Below are 18,598 nucleotides of genomic sequence, written 5' to 3' on the forward strand. Positions count from 1 at the left end.
AAAAAGCTACAGCCGGCACTGCAACTGAGCATGCGGAACTGTAAACAAAAGATGGCGGCTTTCCGGCTATTACCAGCCAAGGGGGATGCTATACATGATGTCACTCCTAGAATGAGTCTCATACAAGTATGAGCTTGGCAGGATTGCTTCACGAAACTGCCGTCTCAATGACATCACATTTTTTCCCGATTTTATCGGCAGTGTGATTATTTATTTATTTAAATGAGTTATGAAGGCACGGTCAGAATTTGACAAGTAGCAGCTGGCCAACAAAATGCTGCCTTAGACGACTGAAAGCAGACTTACCCGTAGAAATACTAAGTTTTCAAGTGCAATTATTGTTTTTTTCTCAGCTCTGGCCTCCCACCTGTCAATAATGAACAATTAGTGAAGGGTAAGGGTGTTTGTGTAACTAGATGTGTATATTTTTGTCATATTTGAATAAAAATGTCTCTATTTAGAGAGAATCTTCTTTTTCCATATCTCCTTTATCAACTGATTTTGATAAAATTTGAAATGGAGTCAGTTTTTTTCTTTTGTAGAGGCCCCTCATATAGCGAGGCTCTAAACTGTAGTTTAGTTAGTTTATGCCTTAATCTGGCCCTGATTGTCAGTATGGGGCATTTGGGATGGCTCCTCAAAGCTAGTGAGAGTTGATACAAGCAACACAGTGTCTACACTGCTATTGCATCAACCTAATTATGTCGACCATGATTCTATGCTGCTCGGGGAGATGGTGTTACTAAACCAGTGGAGAGAGGCACTTAGATTGGCAGGAGTCAAATTTATGTGAAGACACTTCCACAGCTAGGTCGACACAAGGCAGCTTACATTGACCAAACCCTGTAGTCAGACCAGGCCACAGGTGCAACCAGTGCTTTAAACTCAGCTCAGCAAGTAAGGTTTAAACACAATTAGCTACCACAAAGCTGAACATGATTTGTCCTGATCTATGTTGACTGCTATGCTACATCATGTCCAGCATTTTATCATCACAAATGTTCACAACCGTGTTCAGATGGCAACATTTTGTAATGGAGACCAAGCCTGAGACTTCAACTGACGTGTATGCCTGTCTCCAATCGAATACAAATTGCATTGCATATATCTTTCATTGTCTTCAATCGTAAACAGGAATCTTGCATGTTTCATATCCAGACTCCTTGGATCCTTCATTAGCCACTCTTTATTTCAGTTTTTGCTTCGTTCTTTAGCCCATCTCCTCACTTGTTACAACCTGCTAATGTAATGACATTACAGCACCCAAAATTTCCCTTTTTGCTGCCTGCTGTTTACTGCATGACTAAAATTTTGAATGTGCTGTATTTATTAACTCCTACCTCTGCTAGCTACTATTTGAGTTTACTACTCAGCACTAACCTCCACTCAGCTCAAACTCCATTACTGCAGAGTATGAAAAGTTTACCAGACCCCTTCCAGCTGATAACCATTTTTTTCCCCCCAGTGGCACTTGTAAGTTGCTGAGAAGTCCAGCTGGAAAGGTACTGAGATTCCTATCAGGTTGCTGGTTCTGGCCATTGCTCTTTTGCACGACTCTCTGGTAGTAGATATCTGATAAATTTGAAGACCAGCTCCCTTCTACCTGCTTGGTGAATGAGCTTTTTTATTATCTTTTCATCCCACCCTACCCTCCTGGTAGTTGAATGTCATTACTATTCCTATCCTTCCCCTAGCCCATTGGCAGTTAAGGCAGGTTTCTCTGATATTCTACCCTTTCTCTCACTTCCAGTATATTTATCCTTCTGCACCACTATTATTAATTATATTATTATTATTTATGTTGCCCTAGTGCAAAGAGCCCCAATCAGGATCAGCGCCCTGTTGTGCTAACACAAGGATGCATGTCTTGCTCAGAAGAGCTTATATTTTTAGGCCCAGACCCTGACACTGCTTCCATAGGGGCAAAGCCCTGCATGCATGAGGAGCTATCTTGACTTCAACACTGGTGTCCACCCCCACAGAGGCAGTTGCAGAATCAGGGCCTTAGACAATGGACATGAGGCATGTGGAAAGAGAGACACTCAAATAAATACAATGATATGGTCTGTGTTATTTTTTTAAAAGGCTATAAATGAAGTAGATGCCAAGTGTCCGCATTCCCTCCCCTCCTCCCACAACCTAACCATTGTTAGGTATCTGATGTCTGATAGGTTTCATGACAGATGTGGATTTTGAGGAGGGATTTGAAGTAGGAGACAGCAGGGATTTACAGATTCCTTTAGAAAAGGAATTCCGTGGGCAAAGGGCAGCGTGTAAAAAGATGTGTGGAGGTTTGTGTGAGAAGCTGATAAACAAGCAGATAAGGCTGGTATTGTCAGAACAGAGGGTCTGGAGGCAACACAATAAAAGACCAAAGCGAACACTTTTAATGTCTGTCTTTGCTGCTGCTTATAGCTTTCTCAAGAAACAGTAATATGACACTGATTGCTGGTTATGCTGATACTATGGCACGATTGCTGGTTATGTTGCTGCCCACAGGGTTTTCAGTGGCCGCCTAGGACTATGTCTACACTACAAAGTCTATGAGTGCATAGCCCTATTGTAGACACAACATATGTCAACAGGGGAGGAGTTCTGCTGGTGTAGGAACACCAACTCCCTGAACAACATTAGCTATGCCAGCAGAAGATCTCTTGTGTGTCTACACTTGGGGTTTTGTTGGCATAACTATGATGCTCGGGGGTGTGGTTTTTCAACCTCTGACCAACATAGCTATGTCACTATAAATGTAGAGTAGGCCTAGTCTAGAATCTTTAGTAAATTATTAACAGCAGCACAGGCAATGGAGCTCCAATTCACATTTGGAAGGTTATCTTAACATTTGTAAAATGAAAGCTTAAATTCTGCAAGAATTATTACTTGGGTCCCCTGCTCCAGAAGGAATGTTTACTATTTGCCCTATCTTAATCTTAATGTCTGAACTCATCCTGTTGCTATCTTGTTCAATAATTGACCAGCCACTCTGAGTTTGAAGATACTTCCTTCAAGTTTTAAAAAGTATATTAAAAAAAAAATAGTAGTAGAATTAATATGGATTACTAAAGCAATGGGATCGCGGAGAGAGAAATTCTGAGGAATGTATTAAGTTAATTGTTATGACTTCTTCCTTTCCACTCTTCAGTTTTATTCTGAATCAGCTTCAGTCCCCACAAATGGAGTTTTGCCCTGGGCCATGCTGCAGACAGACCTAAGAAACCACTGTCCTCCTGCTTAACTAAAGATATATTTTCTCAAGGACCTTTGGCTACCATAATTCCAGCCTGCATGTGCCACTGGATCCCAGAATTTGCCAATTGTTATTGTTTTAAGTCAAAGCCATATTTGAGTTCTATCAACACAAAATGATATCTTAAACCAGTTAATTACTATTTTTTTAAACTCATATAACCCAGAGCCAGCCAAACCTAACATATAATGTATTACTTTAAAAATTTATTACTTAAAGCTGTCAGAACTGAAAAATCTTTACTGTGTATTGGCACATGAATGACATTTTCAAAAGGAGTTAACCAAATATGAATGAGAAAAAATCTAGTCTAAAGCTAAGAAAACCTCAATCTCCAGAAATCTTTAAAGAGTCAGTATAAATACTGTATAGATCCTACTACACTCACTATTGTGCTAGCAGGCTGCTCAGGCAAGTTTTAGAGGAATTATTGTGCTGTACAAAACTTTCAACAAATTCTGATAAAACTAATGCCCCAGTTTGATGAATTCAGAGTTAGTAAGTGGTTGAGTTTTGGGGGTTGTTTTTTTTTTAAGTTACTTGAGAGGAATTTAAAAACAATACGTTTAAAAACTCATCACTAGAAATGCACCTACTTATGCCAGCAGTAATTTTTGCTCATAGTCACTACAGAAAATGAATGAAAAGTCGCTACAAAATATGAACTTCTTCATTTCACAAATTGAACACAGATCCTCCTGCTACTGTGACTAAAACCTTGTTAAACTTAAGTTAAAAGTGAATTGGAAAGAAAAAGAAAAAGGGTTTGCATCCTTTCATTACTGCTGTACAATGTATCAAAATGGGCTCAAGTATAATTAAAAATATGTAGTTATCTTATTTTTTCCTGCTTCTTTCTTACATTAAAAACTCCAAGTCTTGAATTAATGTGTTTTGTCAGAGGACCAATTGGAGGACTGGAGATTTTAAATAAAACAGTGATGTCACTAGGCTGATACCTAAGATGTAGCTTTACTAGTCCTCAGCTGAAGAAGGAAGGATTGTTAAGTCTGTAACAGAGGCCTTATCTACATCACGGTGTAAGTGGTAGCATACACCACCAGCATAGAGGTGTTTTTACCACCATATTGTCTAACCCTGTTCAGAGTTGCCACTCGACGGGTGTGCTCTGAAAGCAAGACTTCAGAATTCTGTTTCCGTTGGCAAGTGGGTGAACATAATGTCCATGAAGGATAGTAACCATGTCCCAGATCCTCAAAGGTGTTTAGGCTCCTCACTCCCATTGAAATCAATGGGAGTTATATGTCTAAATACCTTTGAGCATCTAGGCTCAAATACCTTTCAGTTTTGTTAATGACTTCAATGGGAACAGGACTGGACCATCCTAATACCAAAAGGTTTGGATGTGACTGGAACTGAAGCTGATTGCAGGACCCTGGCTCCCTCCATAGTCCTTGCATTTACTCACTCCTGACCTGGCTCAGAACTCCACAGGTAAGTAGCTATGGCACCTCCTACGGTCAGCAGACTTCACTCAGACCAGCAGCTCCTTATCTGCTAGAGCCTGATCCATAAGGACATTATATTTAAAACCATAAATTATTTATAAATAGAGATACAAATTAATATTTAAATGAGATAAATAAGGTGCTGGAATGATGCTGGGCCCCCACATAATATTTTTTATTATAGATTAGATAGAGCCTTTCAGTAATCAGCTTTACACTCCAAATCAAACACTCCCAACATATTACATTATTCAGCCAAGAGGTTCAGATGAACACATAATTCCAACAGGAAATTAAGTCTTACTAACCAAAGAAAAGAGCTAAATGAATCTGCAAATACAAACTCAAAACAATGTTTCTCTCAAATGCCATTTACTGTGTTGTGTTCCCTGAATCACCGGCAGCACATGCCAAACCTGTGGGGGGGAAAACAGAAATTGGGCTTGTTTTTGGCTTAATTGGCTTGTGAGCTGCTTCTTGGCTAGTTTTTTGTTTGTAGTTTGTTGCTTGTTTGGCTTGTAGCTTGTTGCTTCTTTTTTTTTTTTTGATTGGCTCCCGGCAAGCAGGGGCAAGTGGGGGAGAGAGTCAGGGGTGCACAGCGGGCCCACCACACTGCACGCCAGGGGGATCTAGTCACATAGAGTGTTGGGGTTCTTAGGGATTCGCTTGTTTTGGCCTTGTTTTGAAATGGGATTAGCTTGATTTTTGGTTTATTGTGAAAGTCGGGGTGCTTATTTACTGCGTGAAAGTTGGCAACAGTGGCACATACACTTGTTTATCACACACATGAAACTGTTTGGCTATAAGCCACCATGTCATGGGGTGAATGGTCCCCTCTCAGGATCTGTTTCCACAGTCCCTCCCCTTAAACTGACAACATTGTCTCAGTAGAACGGAGCTGCCTGCACTAAGGCCCCATCTAAACCTGGTCCTAGTTTTTAGATAAATTAGACCCTCACCTATACAGAGCAAGCAACCACGTTTAACAACTGTATTTAGTTAAAACAGAATTTGCTGGATAGTGTGGCAGGAGGAGCCAAACTGTGTTATAGCCAGGTTTTAAAAAGATGTATTAGCCCAGGTATTGACGTAGCTCACACTGGCCATGTCCATCATGACTAACCAAACCATGCTTTTGCCCAGATTAATCATAAACTATGTTACCACACAGCTGCTTTGTGTACCTGCTGGGACCTTAGCTTGTGACATGATTTGAGTTGGACAGTCTGCCCACAGCTATATTGTGTTTAAACTGAGTTCAGCTAGCACGTGCTTCCCTAAGTGGGGTCTTAGAAACAGTCCCTGACTGCAACAACAGCCTTGGGGACCCGCTTACAACCAGTGCAGCGCCGCAGCTCTCTCCGTTGTGGGTTACAGAAAGCTGTGGGCATGAAGCGGGGGACCGCACACAGGGCAACCGCATTGCGATTGGACCCCGGAACACAGATGTGAGTCCCACGGGGAGGGCACTCCCTGCCCGAGGGAGAAGGTTGTCGGGGGGGGTGTAAAACTGGGGAGGGAGGAGCAGCTCGGGCCGGAGGGCGGCGGTGAGTCCCTGTCACGGGGGCGGGGCCGGCCCTGCGGGTCCCTAGTTCCGGGGAGCAGAGACGGGACTCGCTGGCCTGGGCGGCTGTAGGGCCCTGGAAGCACCGATCCGCCCCACCCCGGCGGCCCTGCGGGCTGGCTCCTGCTGCCCCGCCCCACTACTGGGGCTGGAGCCGCCGCCTCCCGCGGCGCGTCAGCCCCAGCCGCGCCGATGCCACGTGGGAGGCGGAGGAGCCGCCGCCGGCGCCGGCCTGGAGCCCCGGGGCCCCCCCAGGCGCAGGGGGCGCCGCTGGCGGGGCGCCGAGAGGCGGGAGGCTCCCGGGAGCGGGCGGGGCCCGGCCTGCCCCGCTGGGCCCCGCGGGAGGAGGTGCTCGGCGGCGCCCAGGGAGAGCTGGGCCTAGCGGGGCTGGGCCCGGCCCCGCCCGGTAGCGCGGCGGGGCCTGCCGGGCTCTCCCACCCGTGGGCCGCCCCCGTCCCGCTTCTCGCCCCGCTCCTGGCCCCGCCGGCCCCCCGAGCGCAGGGCAGCGGCCTGCCCGCCGCGCTGGGCATCTTCCGGGAGCTGGCCGGGCTGGCGCGGGAGCCGGGGCCCGGGGGCAGCAGGGCGGGGGCGGCGCCGCGGCTGAGAACCGTGTACGTGAACCCCAGGTGGCTGGAGCGGCAGGCGGCCTTGGCGGCGGCCCCGGAAGGCCTGGTCGGGCCGCAGGGCCCGGAGGCTGCGAGCAGCTCGCTGGGGCCTCCGCCCGCCACCCAGGGGGAGCCCTGCCCGGAGGCAGCGAGTCCCTACGTGGGGCTGCGGAGACCCCTGGGCTACCAGCTGGCCAAGGCCACCAAGGAGCGGATCTGGAGGGGGGAGTTCATTGACCTGTTCTCCTTGCTCCACACAGAGCTGGCCCCGGAGCACGAGCCTGGCCAGGGGCTGGGGGACACGCTGGACCAGTGGGTCTCCGCCTTCCTGGTGTACGCCAGTGTGCTCTGCGAGAAGCACCCCAACAGGTGTGGGGCCATGTTCAAATACCTGGATGTCATCCGCAAATTCCACGCCACCTACGGCGGCACTTCCTGGCTGCACTATGACGAGGACTTCAGGCGGCTGGCGGCCAAGGACCCCACCATGGCCTGGGGGGATGTTGACTTGAATCTCTGGATGAAGTGGATGGCCCCGTTGAAGCCATCAACAACCAGGCAGCCGCAGGCTGCGGGTGACCAGCAGGCTCCACTGCGGCCTCAAAATTCCAGGACGGATGATAAAAGTCAGGTGTGCCGGGCTTGCAACAGTGGCACGTGCTCCCACACTGTCTGCGCATTAAAGCAGAAATGTACAAGGTGCCAGGGGCATCAGGGTGCTGCCCATGCATGCTGTGCATCCAAAGGGGAAGAGGAAGGAGGGCACATTGAAAAACCACGGAAAGCAGAAGAGCAGCAATGCTCAGAATGTCACTCGAGTTGAGACAGGGCCTCACTGCTAATAGTTTAGAGATTTTTTTCAAACAGATACAGATTATTTGGCTAAAAAAGTCAACTATGGATTCTTAGTTGACTGATGCAGCATTGTTTAGGGTATAAACAAAGCTCCAGCAAGTTAGAACAGAACACTTATTACAAAATGTGTTCCCTACTTGTATTAATTTTTTGGACATGCTACTACCCTACAGAAATTAGTTATTGATACTGTTGTAATGTTAAGGCTCCCCAACGATCTGTTTTTCCTGTTTGTAAAGAATATGTTGCTTCCCAAGAAATCGTGGGTGGGCGGGAAAGAAAACCAGGAGAATTGACCTATGATTGTTTTAAATATGTTCCTAATGATAGAGTTATTCATATACAAAACAGAATGTGCATGAGATTTTGCTGTTGTCATTTGGGGGGGGGTTTGGCATCTGCAGGTGGGGTGAAAGATAAAAGCTGGTCAAGGATGCACGTCAATGCAAGTGAGATAAACCAGAGTTTTGGTGGGCACAGTTTGCACCACTGGTAACGAATAGAGGATTCAAGTCAAACTCAGGATTCAACAGATTAAACCCACAAGAATTTTAGCCTGCCTTGTGCAAAAGCACAAGAAGAAGGCCTTGTCTACATTGAGGATTTGCCATTATTACAGTCATCGGTGTAACTGGACTGGTGCAACCCCTAAGGTACACCTGGTGTAGCTTATTCCATTTGAAGCAGGGAGGAGCTCTTCCACCAGTACATATAGCAGCTCTGTCTGTGTACATGAGGGGTTGCACCTGTCCAGTTATAATAATGACTGAAATGAAAGCAAATCCCCACTATATACAAGGTCAAAGACTGAATATTGAGTCTCGGGTCAAATGTATGCTAGTTGAAAGGCTTTGTTAATGCATTCACTATTCTTTTTTTAATTGTTTTGAGGACCCTAGGAGGCAAATGAATTTTTGATGCATCCTTTTGGATTCTTGCTATTCTATATTATATTTTATAGTGACTGACACAGAGCTGTTAAAGGGTGGGACTGTAGTAGCGTGATCTGGAGATAGATAACTTTTCTAGAATTGCAAGTATTTAAGCAGTCACTAAGTCCTGTGTTTTGTACCATATCAAAACTGGTTTGTCTGAGCCAACTGCAAAAACAGTGGAAATGGGTACCATAGCATGTGTACCAAATCACAAGTACTATAATAGCTCCCAGTGCAGCTATTGTGGCATTAGTACATTTTTGTAATGATAATACTCTATGCTTATGCAATTTGTTCTGACATCTCTCTTTAGACTTCTCATTTCTGAAATGTAGCAGATCAGTTTTTACTTCACTGCAGATCTTACCATGTGAGTACTCTAAATATAACATGTTAGACATATTTTTTCATCCTGTTAGAGATTGGATTTGCAGTTTGTAATCTTAATCAGACTCTTAATTCTGTTAAAGGTTATTCTAATTATTAGTACTGGGTATGGAACAGCTGTTGTATTAAGCACCAGAGGGCTTGATCCTCTTCCTATTGAAGTCAGTGGCAAAACTCCCTCTGATTTCACCAGGAATGGGATTGGGCTCAAATCTGCAGTGTTTTCCTAAGAATTTGAGGAAGCTGTCAGAACTTACTAGCATATACAAAAGTGTTAAATGTGTGTGGGAGGGTTCTTTTAAATGGGTTCAGATAAACAGTTTGTATTTTACGGTAAGGGCTTGACTAAAATGAAAAATTGTATCCACCTTAACTATAATGGTAGTTAACTCTATCAGTGTATTTAAAGCAGTATAGCTGCCCCTAGCATGAATGCAGTTGTATTGGTATAAAAGAGCTTATATCAGTGTAGCTTCCCATAAGGAAATAATCTCTCATACCGCTATAACTGCATCCACACTGGAGCACATACAGGTATAACTATTTCAGTTTAAAAAAAAAAAATTAGCATTCCTAACTGAAATAGCTATGCCAGGATATCTGTTATAGACCAGACCTAAGTTAAAGTGTGAGGCTTCCATGGCAGGGCACTGATGGAGGCACAAAAGTGTGGTGGAGTTGCTTTCCTTATGGGTGACCTGCAAAGGAAAACATTTCTTTTTCTGAGCTATTTATTGCTCCTTTATGATGTATAAAGATGGTCTCCAAGAAATAAAAGTTGTGTTGTCTGTGCTGGAAGACTATAGAACGAAATGGAATAGTAACATCACATTAAACTTGAATCTTTTTCATTTCTTGAATGAGAGAAGGGGATGCTGTCTTCACACAGGGAGCTTTTCTCCCAGCTGTTTGTTTGAATATTTCTTTTCATATTTTTTGTTTCATAAAAACAAAACAATAAAAAAATTCAGTTTGAAGCAGTGTGACTAAACATTCTTTCCTTTTACAATTAAAGGCTGTGAAAACTACATCTTAGATTTCAGTCTCTTGTAATGTTTTTATCCCCCCCCAGTTCTCCTGTTCTACAGAAGGTTGATCACGGCTAGAACAAAATCAAGACTTGATATTTCTAATGTAAAAATTAGAAGAACTTTAAAAAAATCAAAAAACACTTGAGGCACTCTTTACTTCATAAGGAAGCAATCAAGAAACAATTTTTAAGGGCTGGGGTGAGAAACGATGTTTTTGTTTTGGACTTGATAGTTGGCATCAGTGCATCATCTGAGACACATTCTTGAAACTTTTATGTCTAGATTAATTTTAGGTAATTCTCAATTTTTTTTTATACCACATTCAAGGAGAAAGCTAGTTGGAAGGGCAGTCCAACTAAATTGGTGAGTTACATACTATAACTGACTAACTCTAAAATTTAAATGTGTGTGCATTTGTTAAATACAGAATTTTTTATAGGTACCAACAGCCTGACTCCATTGTTGTCTAAGTGGAGCTCAGGTATTCTGTTGCACCCATTTACCTCTGCTTTTGCTGCATTGCATGCTCTGCTAAAGAAGACATAGGAGATTCATTTTACCCAACCAGCAGTTGTAGCAATGGACTACAATCAAGCCAGTTTGTTGGACAGTAGGAATACTTGCAGTGCAGCATTTGACACAGACTATCTAAAGAGGGCAAAGATTCAGGAGGGTGAATGAGTTGAACCGCCTTTGAATGAAGTCTGAAACAACTTCCAGAAGGGGAATCCTACTCTAAAATACTATATAGAAAGTATAAGTCAAAGTGAATATTGTAATTACCACATTGTCCCTTCTCATTCAAGCAAACTATTTTGTGCTGTTCTGGGTCCTTAAAAGAACACACTTGAATATTTCAAAATCTATGTATTACACTTATTTAAAAAAAAAATTCAAATATTTGTCTTTATTAACTTTGCCATTTCATGAAGAATATCTGCAACAACATGTACTGAGTTGAAATAATACCCTACATTCAATAGATCAGTAGCTGTTGACAGTTCTTTTATAAGATTCACACAACATTTCCTCTCTTTTTCCTCTGGGGGAAAAGAAGCATTAGCTTCCATTGGCACATTCAAAAAAGCCATAGGGCAGTCATACACACCTCGCTTCTTCACCACACATAGAGATGACAAATTATTCTTCCATGCATCCCAATAGTATATCTAGCATTGTAAATATCAAGTTATGAATGGTTATTGTCTGGTGCCAATGAAAATTAGATTAGATGGATCATGGCTTAATTATTTTGGTTTTTTTTTTTTCCAGTGTTCTGTTTTTCTGTCCCCCTCACCTCACATACTAGGGCATATGATCAAGATGATCGTATTAGGTATCAGAAAATCAACCATTATCTGTTCTGTTTTTCCCATTCTTGGTTGTCACAATATTATGCACTAACTTGAAATGTTTGTAAATTCATATTAAAAATGTTTGAGACCTCATCTAAATAAATTTTTTTTATAAAAATGTCGTGCTTAACTTTTAGCCTTAGACTCATTTTTTTGTTCTCCTTTGTGCTGCCATGTTCCCTTTAATTGCCTTCTGACCCTTTGTGTTTTTGGTTTTTCATTGTGATGGTGCAGCAGAACCTTTTTGTGCATGGAAGGAAATTTTACTAGGATCATCTACAGAAAATACTTTGGACATGGAGCTATTTGTTTCCTTGGAACTTGGCTGTGTGTTTTACAAGGGTTTCCTGAGCGCAGTAACTGTTCTGGGGACAGATTCTCAGCTGGTGTAAATACACCTAATTCCAATGACTTTTGCGGAGCTGTTTATATCTACCTCCTGTTGTCCAGAAGTTGGTATGGCTTATAGTTGTGCTTGGATAATTCATGCTGTACTTGAGACAGTAACACTTTGAAAGTCCCAAAACAGGGCCTCCACGAGTACTCCGGTAGTCAGTGGACCACCTAGTATTGTAAAATGCAATTGTTAATTTTATAGCTCTGAGACTGAAAAGGCTTGTTTTAATTAAATGCATTGTCCAGGTGCTCAGGATTGCCATATTTGAATTCCATATTTTCCTGTTCTTTACCCTCCTTTTCTTCCTGCTTGTTGTAAAATTCCTCTACTCAGCAATCATGTTGTCTCCCACCCCTTGCTACTGCTGCAGGTGCTGACTGGGGAAATGGTTGTTAACATTGATGCTATTGTGACCGGATCCCTGGGGTACAGCCTGGGATTGTGGAACTGTGTCCCCTTAACTCTCCCACCTGGGCTGTCTCTCACAATGCCTTGGTAGTGACCAGCAGCAAACCCCTCCAGGCGCTGTGATTGCTCAGCACAACAGCATGTGGAGCCCCACAGCCAGCTATATTGCATGGATGCTCCCAGAGCCACTCACGAATCACACACACAGAGGCATCAGAGCCAAATCACCCCCTCCCAGCACTGTACCCCAGGAATATACTGTCTTGCACTGCTCAAGATGAGTAGGGCAAATTTATTAATTGGCTCACCACTTTATCAATGGAAAGTGGATAGACACCAGCCTTTGCAAAAATCTGAGCAGATTTGCCATGGACTTCATACAAACTAACTGGTAGAGATAAACAGTTAAACAACTTTATTGACTATAAAAGATAGATTTTAAGTGATAGGCAGAAAGTCAGAGTTAGTTACCAAAAGAAATAAAATATAAGCATGCAGTCTAAATTCTCAACCCTGTTAGACTGGGCAGCAACTAGATTAAGCAGTTTTTCTCACCCCACTGGATATTGCAGTCTTTAATATATAGATTTGTCCCTTAAAGCTGGGTCAGTCTCCTCTGTTGGAGTCTTCAGTCTTCTCAGTGTCCTTGTTGCTTGTGTCATGGGTGGGGGCAGGAGAAAAAGCCAAGCATGTGGCCACGGTGTCTGGTTTATACCCTCAGTCCATGTGCTTGGAAAACACAAGTCCAGGCATATCTGGGTGGGTATTGCTGAGTCTCCAGGCAAAGTTGAGCAATTCCCCTAGTGTGGCTGCATGTGGGTGAGCCATTGAATTGTAGGTCCCTTGCTGGACAATGGCTGTTGATGGGTTGTTTCACACCCCGCCCGGGCATTGGTTACTTTCCTTGCTGTTGCCTCTGGGGAGCTAATATCTGGCTGATTCCCCCAATTTACAGCATGTTTTAGTGACAACCATACAACATAATTCTCATAACTTCATATGTGTTAATGATATGGATGGACAAATGACTTTCAGCAGATCATAACCTTTCCCCTGATACCTTACAAGGCATGCTTCATATGCAAGATCACAATCGTATATAAATGAGGCCAGGGCCGGCTCCAGGCACCAGCCCTCCAAGCATGTGCTTGGGGCGGCACCTGGAGGGGGGCGGCGCTCACCCGGGGAGAGCGGGGCCGCAGCCGGCCTCGCCGCCCTCCCCCCAGCGCTCGGGCCGCAGGGGAGAGCGGAGCCGCGGCGGGCTTGCCGCCCTCCAGCCGGCCGGGAAGAGCGGGGCCGTCCGGGGAGAGCGGGGCCGTGGCCGGGCTCGCTGCCTTCCCCCCGGCACTCCAGCCGCCGGGGAGAGCGGAGCCGCAGCGGGCTCGCCGCCCTCCCCCCGGCGCTCTGGCCAGCCGGGAAGGGCGGGGCCGCCCTCCCGCGGCGCTCTGGCCGGCCGGGGAGAGCGGGGCCCCGGCCGGGCTCTCCGCCCTCCTCCCGGCCAGCCGGGGAGAGCGGGGCTGCGGCCGGGCTCGGCGCCCTCCCCTGCCGCGCTCCTTGCTGGGGGGCGGGGGGCGACGGGAGGCTTTTTTGGTCAGAGCCGGCCCTGAATGAGGCATATGGGGGCTACAGGGTGCTCCCCCAAGATACAGAATGTCACAGCTATCATCAGTGACACTTTTCTTCTGCTGGAGAAGCACTGTGTAAGAGCCGCACAGGTGTTCCTCCAGGGGTTATGGAAAACACATAGCCTTACTACTGCCTCTGAACTTAACTGTCTCCAGTATTTGCTTCCCCCTGAACTTGCTTAACTCAGCCCTTACAGCCTCCTACTATCCTCAACAGTTAGTTACTTATATTGTTCACCTTGATGAGCCTGGTCAGCTATTCTCTGGTGGACAGGCAGGTAATGAGAGGCACTTCTAGTAACTCCCATTCTGTCCATGGGAATGACTGGCCTTTTCCCTTATGAACGCTGAAGTTGCCATGCCTTTGGTTAGTAATCATCCCAGTTGTGTGCACAGCATTTTTTTCTTTGCCAAGTTTCACCAAATATAATGGAATCTCTAGTTGGAAATACTCTAAAATGCTCGGGACCTGAGTTTGCATTAACTGACGTGCTTGGGAGAGTCCGCACCATTATAGCGTTATGGGATTCTGAAGTAGTCGAGCAGGCCCAAGTGTATGTCCTGCTTGAGATAACTTCAAATGGTTTTTCTGATTTCTGGCAAGATAGAGAACGTGTTTTCACAGATGTGCTTTTCAGTGTCCTGGTTTGACATTGATTGTTGTTGCAAAGGGCAAATTAAAAACACTGAAAATAGAAAAAGTGCCAGATGCAACATGTCTCTGACAACACCAAGCCTCTTGTGTCTCTTCTGCAGCATACAACAGAGGAGAATTAAGATAGCCAAAGGGATTTTTCTTTGAGCTAGCTGATAGTGTCAATTGGCTAAAAGAGTGAGGTTACAGTAAAGGCAGCATCAATTTAATGGAGTTTCTTCACTGTAAAAACACCTCTAGTAACTTCTACCCAAAGTATTTGAAATTAATTTTGAGCATTTGAAAAATGAAATAATATTGACATTATCCTGACCTGACTGATAAGGTGACTTGTCTTATCATCCTCTCTTTAGCTGAATGAGCTGTATCTGGAGAAACCTCTGCTCGCCAAACACTTGACTCTAGCAAAGTGATAACCTTTGAGCTCTATTATGCGGGAGGGGGGAGGACCATATATGATTCAGATGTGGCTTCAACTGCTATTCTAAAGTGCTCTTTTTTTCTTTCACACTGGAGCATTTGGCTTGTTTTGTGTCCGGGCCAGCAGGTCAGGTGTCAGCCGAAAAGGAGCCAAGTCTAAGCTTCGCTATCCCTGCTTTTGCGCAAGTAGTACTTTGAGATAGCTCAACTGTGAGTGATGTTTTATGGTGCTCTTCTTTCCTGTAAGGGATCTAGACCTTGCATTATATGATTTGCCAGTCAGGGTAGAAAAGTATGTATAGGGCTAGATTCTATTCCTCCTCGCATGAGTAAGTGTTTATAGGTTTGGACCTTAGTAAAGCAAAGCATCACAAAGCATTCGTCAAGCCAGATAAAACATCCATCTTTAGTGTATGCAGTGGCATCAGACTAATCTCCTTTTGGGGCATAACACATTTCCATTTGGTTTTCCTTTTTTTCTTCCTGGAAAATACTGTTGATCACAGAACTAATAGCATCTTACTGTCCTGCACGTTAGTGGGCATTTTGCAAAGGGACAGATGAGATTTTTAAAAATGGGACTTCTTTAATAATTAAAACTGAATATTTTTAAATTGGGCTGTTTTCTATATTTGATCTTTGTTTAATGAATACTTTCCGTGTCTCATGCCCCAGCACAATATTGCCGTGTTAGGGTTTCTAGCATAGAAGGGGAATGTTTACATCCAAACAGAATGTTTTCTTTTTTTTTCCAATTGCAAACAGTTGTAGCCATAGAATGCCTTCCACTCCACTGTTTAATTTGATTCTCAATTTTAATTCCATTTAAAGGCTCTGGAATGAAATTGTGTATTTAAAAATAAGACTTCTACCTTGTTTAGGTGAATTACTTTAAACTAGTAGTGGTGGATAATTCATTCAGGATGTGGAAAATGTCCTTTGCCATTTAACAAATGAGGTACCAAAATTCTAGAGATTCAACATGCAAGAATGACCTGTGTGGTAATAACTACAACTAAAAGTGGTACTGATGTTTGTTGTGGGGCATACTTGCCCCCATATCATCCTCTGCTGCCTGAGTGTGGTACTGGAGGCATTCCCTGCTTCAGTTTCGTTCCCCAAAGTAGGTTTCCTCTGCTCTCCACCCACCTGTGTGTTGGAGATGTACCTGAGCCCGAGGGCCAAGTCACAAACAAAACTTAACTCCTTCTACAGTAGCAAAAATCCAAACAAGCAAAAGATTCTTCTGACCTTTGGGGCATCTCTTCAGCCCGCCCTCTGGGCCCAGTTCTTATCCCCTTTCTAGGCTACCATTAAGACCTGCATGCTGTTTGTGAGGAAGCCAGGTGGAAGCTACAGCAGCAAAGTATTGTGAGGCACCCCAAGAGTGTCTCTTACTCTGGGCTAGAGAATTCAGCCCCCAGGCTGGTTTCCCTAGTGCACTCTGTTCCTTGTCACCTTCCTTGCTCTAGTAAAGGGCACTGGGCCCCAAGCTGATTCCCTGGAGTACCTTCCTGCAGACCATAGCTCAGTATCTCCCACAAGAGCCTACCCATTGCCTCTGCTTCTAACCCCTGACTGAGTGCTCTCTCCTTTTTTAAGGCGTAGGTCTCCATTAAACTATCACCTGACCCCCTTAGCCCTACCTCTCAGGCTGGGAAGTAGTAGCTAATTAATTATAGGACAGGCGTCCCTGGTCCCTTCTCTCCTTAAAGGGACTGGTCACCCTAAGACAATATTATAAGTTCTAACCATCAGCTATTTCATGCTGTGAGATGCACCCAGCTGCTCATGAACAAAACATGGCTAATTTTGTATTTTAATCAAAAGTTCAGCTAGTGGTGAAATTTTGGGGGTTAACTTCCAAGGACCTGCTTGGGGAACTCATCCCTTAGGGAGCTCTCTGTAGAAAAGGCCATAGGGCCTGCCCCAAATGTGGAGGGCTCCATGGATCTGTGTGGAGGCCTACTGTTTTTGCACTGGGCCTAGGCCATGGTACTACCCCCTCTAGCTCCATGGCAGTATGGCTACATTGGACTGCACTATCTCTTGCCTATAGTTACCCTTGGGGAGGAGAGGACTTCATGGAATGGATAATACAGTGCAAGCCTACTTGTAAGAGCAGAAACATAAGAATGTAAGAATGGCCATATTGGGTCAAACCAATGGTCCATATAGCCCAGTATCCTGTCTTCTGGCACCTGTTGCGGCAAAACTTTTGTCTTTAGGGAGGTGGGGGTGACTGTTAACATCCCTGAAAGACAAAAGTTTTGTCGTTCAATTGCCAGTGTAGACATAGCCTCAGAGAGACACGGCTCTGAGTCACAATTCCTCCCGTTCCCTCCCAGGGTGAGGGGGTGTGGTTGTAAATTACTTACAGGGTAAGCTCTTTGGGGTAAGAACAGGCTTTTTGTGCAATGTTTTTACAGCACTTAGCACAGTGGAGTCCTGGTCCAGACTTGGGCTCCTAGGCACTACGGTAACCAAACAGACTGAAATGTTAAGGAAAATTTTTGTTGCAGGAAAAGGGTGTGGCTCATTCTGAATAAGATGATGTTGCATTTTAGACCCGAGTCTTGCATTTTACAACATGCAGGCATACTACTGTACCCGTGCACATCCCTATTGGGGCTTTCCATAGGCACAGGAGTCCACCCATGCATTGTAAATTGCAGGAGTATGATCTTATTGTCTGATATCCAGGAAGCTGTCTTGGTATGAAAGATCAGTGGGTTTAATTCACCCTTCCCCTAACTGTGATGATGACTGAAATCACTGGTGGCTATGAGAACGATCACACAAACTACTTCTGTAGTTGTGAGCAGTTGAGAACATCCCACTTTGGTATGTTCCTTTCCTTCTCACAAATATATAGAACTATACATTAAGTTTAAATAAATAAACTTTTTTTTAATTATCTGAGCAAAAAAAAGGTCTGAATAGTTTTCTTAATATCCAAACAACTGTTTTTCCTGTGTATGTAATTCAGAAATGTCCCAGTGGCATTTCCTCATGCTTCCTCTTACTTTATTTCCACCCTAATATCAGAGCTAAATGCCATTTAGAAGTTCTATCCAAAAGGCAGCCTCCCTTGATATCAGACTCTTAGTGGACCAGGATGTTGCGTGTACTGGTTGCATCACTAGTGACAGGTCTTCACAGTCTTAAATTACATTTTGGGCAAGTGCCAACTGAACTGCATTGTGTGTCATAGATTTACCATCACTACTGTAGATACGTGTGCCGTAAATTGATTAAGCTTCCGGGATTTGTTATCATGCTAAACTAGATAATTTGAAAGTGGATGACAAAATAGATGGTAGACAGTTTCTAAGAGCAGGAATTGTTTGAATACCCTCTTGCTGCACATCATCCTAATATCCCAGAAAGACCTTCCACTGCCAGAAAAATGTTTATTACATTTGAAAACAGGATACATCTTTCTAACTGTATGTGTTCACGTTGGTATCAATTAGTTTTCTACATACTAAATATAAACCTTTCTTACCTGGGTAGCAAAAGTCATCATATCCTGCTGAGACAATAATGTAACTTCTCTTTGCCACTGTTAGATCTCATAATACACTGTAGCTGAAAATAAATATTGAGTGCTTTTATTGTGCAGAATTTTAATAGATAATTTTT

General features: G+C 44.1%; 1 protein-coding gene across 1 annotated transcript; it reads left to right on the plus strand.

Moving 5' to 3' along the window:
* The first annotated feature begins 6,472 nt into the window (after nt 1–6,472).
* Nucleotides 6,473–10,870, plus strand: LOC112112644 (collagen alpha-1(I) chain-like). The gene is made up of 3 exons (XM_024208632.3): nt 6,473–7,516; nt 8,989–9,045; nt 10,135–10,870. Exons 1-2 carry the CDS (start codon nt 6,473–6,475, stop codon nt 9,001–9,003), a joined length of 1,059 nt encoding a protein of 352 aa, XP_024064400.1. The 3' UTR covers nt 9,004–9,045; nt 10,135–10,870.
* Nucleotides 10,871–18,598: the final 7,728 nt, after the last annotated feature.

The sequence above is a fragment of the Terrapene carolina genome, unplaced genomic scaffold, assembly GCF_002925995.2.
Source record: "Terrapene carolina triunguis isolate 2854851 unplaced genomic scaffold, T_m_triunguis-2.0 Scaffold22, whole genome shotgun sequence".
NCBI classification, from domain to species: domain Eukaryota; kingdom Metazoa; phylum Chordata; order Testudines; family Emydidae; genus Terrapene; species Terrapene triunguis.

What these genes read in the sequence shown, in the direction of transcription:
- LOC112112644 (XM_024208632.3), top strand. Translation starts at nt 6,473, where the DNA reads ATGCCACGTGGGAGGCGGAGGAGCCGCCGCCGGCGCCGGCCTGGAGCC.